This window comes from Charadrius vociferus, unplaced genomic scaffold (assembly GCF_000708025.1).
Source record: "Charadrius vociferus isolate BGI_N301 unplaced genomic scaffold, ASM70802v2 scaffold342, whole genome shotgun sequence".
NCBI lineage: Eukaryota > Metazoa > Chordata > Aves > Charadriiformes > Charadriidae > Charadrius > Charadrius vociferus.
Genome location: NW_009647231.1, coordinates 737909 through 743545, shown reverse-complemented (window position 1 = coordinate 743545; position 5637 = coordinate 737909). Strand labels below are relative to the sequence as shown.

Genomic DNA, 5637 nt, shown 5'->3' with positions numbered 1-5637 from the left:
ATTAAAATGGGGAAATAAACATGATAGAATTTGTAAAGGACAAACATGCAAAAATTATTTTAATTGATCAACATCAGGTCCAGTAAGGATAGTCTTGTGTTGTGTTACGTATTGCTTTAATTGAAATGCATCGCATTTATTTCTTTAGTATGTCAGTGGAATTTTGAATTTCAGTCCTGTTGTCTAAAGCACTTGCAATTGCTTTGTTTGTGGTGTTTTTATGTTATCATTCAGGTCATGAATATGCAATGATATAATAAGAAAAAATTACTTAATGAAAGCTTTTCAAGGGCTGCTGACTTTTTTTGCTAGTCATGGCCTGTTCCTGGCTACTGTTTTCCCAGTGGTCATGTCAGCAGCATGTGGCAGAATTTCTAGGATGAATACTCAGTTTATCTTTACTGAGGGATATTTGCCAGATATGTCCCACTGTTTTCTGAATATCTGTATATATTCTTTCTATCTCACAGGTGAATCTTCTCCATTTCCCTCCTAGTTAACTTGGGAATGAATATGTTTTATATCTGCCTTCCAGCAGTGTGAACTATATAAACAAGTCTCTGCAATACCACTTCAATCATTATTTGATTATGTACTAAGATTTTAATTTCTTCCTGTTTATTTCCCCTATGTCTTGTAAAGTTTAGAGACATCTATGTGTTCAGATTGACCACTGTTTTCTTTGTTCTCTTTCCAGCAATCATATTATTTATCTCAGAGCCTTCTCCCAGTTTTTGGGCACTTGTCCATGTCACTGCATATATACATATGGAGTTATGATGCCACCTCCCTGCTGATCCTTGTTTAAAACTGCTTTCCTGGATAATTCTTCCTTGCACAAGATGGACCTACCTTTGCTCAGTTGTCCTCTGTGACAGAACACCACCTTGTGGAAAAGGAAAGCAGAGCTTCATTTTTGCTTGGTTAGAAAGATTGAGAAGACCCAAACCCCCAGATTCTTCTCCTTTACTTTTGGGTCCTTTCAGTTGTTTCCAAGCAGCTTGGGGTAATATTTGCTTGTGCTATTAGTGCCCATATGAATGAGCTGCACGGAATAAAAATCAGAAGCCTGAATGAACCTCAGCACCTTTACTAGAAGTTCTGAAGCAGTGACAGAGCTTAAAAAAGTATTTTTATTTGATTACATTCATGGTTAAGTTAAGAAGATTATACTGCTCTAATTAAGGGTTACTAGGATGTTCTATAATAAACTTGAATTTTCAGTTATTTATAACTCAGGGAAAATGTTTCTGTACAGAAATTTGGCATTCGGTCTCTCAAGCTGAATGGTATAGTTTTCCTTTTTTTTTTTTTAAAAAAAAAAGCCTCTTCGGCTGTGTTCTGTTTTGAGGGAGGCAATATTTTGTGGTTTTATATGCTTTTTGTTCTCCCTTGGCAAGGCTTGATACATGGAAAAAACAAATTTTCCAGGCTCTTAGTCTTTTATGTCAACTATTTCCTTTTTGATATTTCAAATATTGTACTTTGGTAGTCATTACTTTTTAACAGAGCCACTATATAATTCAATAAGCAGTCACCTCTAAATATCTACCTTAACTACTTTTTATACTTCATTACATGAAAAGACTTCATACAATACAATTTAGTAAATATTTTTCCTGAAAAAAAATTGTTTACCTGACATGTTTAGTGTTTAATGTGTATTTATGTAAGGTTCACCTCTTTTGGATTCTCTTATAAAAACTGTTTTTCATTTTTCTATTTTTATTTGTATTTTCTATTTATTATCTGTAGACTATTGAATGCTGTACTTGAAGGTGTCTAAGTTTGTCTCATTGTTGGTTCCAAAAATCCTTCTGTTTACCTAAGGGGATGGTGCACATTTGGAATCCTTCAGTTAGAGTTTGGGAAACTTGATCCGTCAATTCAGGAAGCCCAAGTCCTGGTTAAGGTCTAATGCCATCCAGCTAGTAAACAGAGAAGTGTTTAAACACTGCATAAGTTCTTAAAGACTTCAGTCTGTTCTGGGGATTTGAAACTTGCCTAGTGAATGCAGATGGCATTGCGCCTGGCACAGAATGTGATTGGTGGCTTAGGTGACTTCTTCAGCTGTGTTTTGAGTGAAGTCCAAATACTCTGGAAGTGTGATGCTGGTCGGAAGACTTCCCAAGAAAGGAAGCTTTCTGACTACATTGTCATGTACATATCTCCAAATTCTTGGAAGAATGGTCTAACTCCTAAGTTACTGAATATTCATTCATGGGACAAGTGAGATTAAGGTGAAGAAGTACTCATTTTCTCCTGTGATTCAGCTTGGACCACAGAATTGAACAATGTTAGAGTCATCTTAGTAGAAGATGGTACATGTACTCATGTAGTCTCTGATTTGTTTCTGAGTTTTATCCAAGTGATTATGCACTGTGAAATGCATAAATAGTACACAGGGGCATGAACCTAAGTATTCTGCCTGCCTTTTGCTTGCTTGTTATCTGAGCTTCAGCAGTGCAGCACGAGAGAAATTATTAGTTAAGTTGGGGAGAAGGAGGATGAGAACAGGATTTGTGAGGTGAGTAAGAAGCTGGCTGAGGAGGAAATAAGAGATAATGTTGAAGGCAGATTTATTAGACCAAAGAGACGTTGATGGTGGAGTTCCTCGGGTCTTTTTTTAAGATGTGTTTTTTCTATAGCACTAACCCACATTTTTTGAGATAATATATGTTTGTGGTAAAGTAAGATAATCATGTTAGTCCAGACGTTTTCACCAGGAAATATCAAGGTAGTAAGATCTGCTGATGACAGGAAGACAGGAGATGTTATCAGTACCACACTGGATACCACACAGGAGGAACTGAGCGACCTTGAAGACAGAAGCAATCAGTACTACAGATGAAACTAGATGAAATTCAATGCAAAGCAAGACTCTTCTGGACTAAGAACCAAGATATTTGTTCGAAGCTGTTAGTTCATCACCTCAAAGAATGTAAGGATTTGTCTGTGGTACGGCCTTGAATTTCCAGTGCGTGGCTCTTGTGGAATCCCCATACACAGGTCTCAGTGTCATGTCCAAGAACACTGAATTGGAGTTGAGACTGACTAGTGGACAGGAAGGCTATAGAGAAAATCAGGGGGTGAGAGACCTGGACTATGGCTCAAAGAGATTATATACCTGTAATATCATAGATGGAGAATAAAAATCAATACTTGAATGCCTTTTGCAATGTCCATTCCAAACTTCTGTCCCCTACGAAAGGGGACAGACATCCTCTGAACGGCCATGTGAATGGCTACTGCATGTGCTGTAGCTGTGTGAACTGTTCTGTAAAGACAGGTACAGCTCTTTGATTTCACCAGAAGTTTTACCACAGTAGGAACTGAATAGGATTTACAGGATTTGGCCTAGAAATAGAACATTTTTGCCACCAAAGTTTTATGGACATTTTTCATGCTCTAAATTAAGCTTTGGTTCACATAATCTATTTTAGCTCCTTTTTTTTTTCTTCTTTTTTTTCCCCCCCCTAGTCACAGCTTTACTCATAGTGCAGCTGTGGCATTTGTCTTGTAACAAGAAGGATCTGATAATCATGAAATAACCCAGATTTATGCCTGTAGTGCTGAAGCAGTGCCATATTTGTGAAAATAACTTAAAAAAAGAGAAACAATATGCAGCAGATGTGAAGGTTTTACCTTCGCATTTAAGTAGGTTTATACTGTCAGCGAGTGTGGGCTTAGCACAGCCTGACAGAGTTTTAACTTACCAGATGTTCCACGTGATCAAATAGATACTATACAGCTGTTTCCCATTCTTTTTACTGGGCTCAGATAAATACACAGTAAATGCTCTGAAATATGTTTATTGTATTTTGGCTAGTATTGCGACTGTTGCTGCAGAGAATTTACTTTAATCCACAGGCACCAAGAATGTGGGGAGAAACCAAAGGTGCTGTAGGAACGCTCATTTTCTGTTACCACGAGGAGAAATTAGCAGCTGCTAATTAGCTGGCTGGTTATACTAGACAGGGAGGGATGAAAAATGGGTTCTTCATCTGGTTGTGGATGATGTGAGATCAGTGGCCATATTTACGCACTGCAGAAGTGACTTCTAGTCTCTGGGCGAGCTGTGATTCTCGTGGTTGGGAGCCGTCGCCCTGGGCTGACAGGGCTGGTGTTCCCCCGGAGTTTAACTCTCAGGAGAGGCGGTGGGTGCAGCAGGAGCAAACCTCCAGCATGTAGCTCATGCTAATCCCAGCATGGGCTTTCAACACTGGAATGGAGACACTGGGTCGGATCCTTTATTCAGTGCAATACAGAAAACGGAGTCTTCAGAGCTTCTGGCAAGGCTGCCTGCCTCCCTCCTGTCCGCCTCTGGGTACGCACAGCCTGCCCCAAGTTGGCCATTTGATGTGTTTTTAAAGATACACAGCTTTTGGGGGTCAGTCTAAGCAACTGCTCTGAACTGTTTCAGGGTTTAAAGGCCCGGGTTATGTTAACTGCCACACCTGTCAACTTGATTCAGTAAGAGAAAAGCTAAATAATAAAAAAGGAAGTTTCATTTCCCTTCACCTGCTTTTCTGCTCTTGTTTCTCCTTCCTTCCCTCCAACTCCCCGTGCTCTCCTTAGCCCTTTGACCTTACCACTGCCTTCTTTCCCTCTTGTCACCATCTGCCTCCTGCCTTTCCAGAGCTGCTCTTACACCTGGAAGATTCTTCTTGTCTACCAACCAGGGGCCTTCCTTGTTCTACTTTAAATCCTTCTTTAAAACCATCATCTTCAGGCAGAGGAATTACTTTCATCTTTCATTAATAATCTCTTCAACATTTCTTGACTGCTCTGTTATTTTCAGATTTATAGCATCATCTTGCAAACGTTTCCAGAGAAGTAACTGTTCAGTTAAATTGAGAACATTCAGTTAGAAGTTTGGAGGACTGGACTGTTTGTGGGGAAGCTTTTTGAAATGGGAATATTTCTCACTCTGTAAAACACAATGTTCATTTATGGTTTTATGTACATTTTTATAATAAACATTTGTAGCCTCAGAGGAGCAGTGGAACATGCACACGGATAACTTCTGCTTTTAACTTTTATTCCCTAACTCAAGGTGTGGAACACGTTCACACAGATTTTTAAAGGCCGTAAGCAAACTTAATGTTGACAATATGACTTTATACCCAGAATCATATGAGAGGACAAGTACAAGCTGTACCTTTGATCTTGGTGACCTTCATTGTTTTGTGTTTCAGTATTGATTTTTATTTCAGCAATCTCAAGCATCTGGACTGCCTGAGTACATAAAGATTGTAGAAGTTGGGCCAAGGGATGGATTACAAAATGAAAAGGTAATTTTTATCTTTTTTTTTTTTTGGTGTGTTTTGAATGGGTATCAGTGTTATTTTCATTGTGTAAAACATGTACATCCTGCTAATCACTTTGCTTCTATTTTGTACTATAAATATATTTCTTTTCATATTAGTAACTGTTTTGTATATTAGAATAAAAGTATATTACTGTTTAGCCAGATGTTAAATCATATAATTTCTTTCTATACTTGGTTACCTGACCTTTGTGTTACACAGCTGCCATTTCTTTTTCTGGAATTTGTCTTGTCAGACAATAACGTAAGTGGTAAATGCCATGGAACCCTGGCTGTCTTCATAATATGTGTTTGTGCTACAAGTGCTA

The 5637-nt window shown here is 38.4% G+C and overlaps 1 protein-coding gene across 1 annotated transcript in view; it reads left to right on the top strand.

The window, feature by feature from the left end:
• The first annotated feature begins 4208 nt into the window (after positions 1 to 4208).
• Positions 4209 to 5637, top strand: part of HMGCLL1 (3-hydroxymethyl-3-methylglutaryl-CoA lyase-like 1) — a 59685-nt gene continuing 58256 nt past the window's right edge. The window contains exons 1-3 of the mRNA XM_009879840.1: positions 4209 to 4327; positions 5057 to 5090; positions 5217 to 5294. Coding sequence (XP_009878142.1) covers positions 4209 to 4327; positions 5057 to 5090; positions 5217 to 5294 — 231 coding nt within the window. The remainder of the gene's footprint in view (positions 4328 to 5056; positions 5091 to 5216; positions 5295 to 5637) is intronic.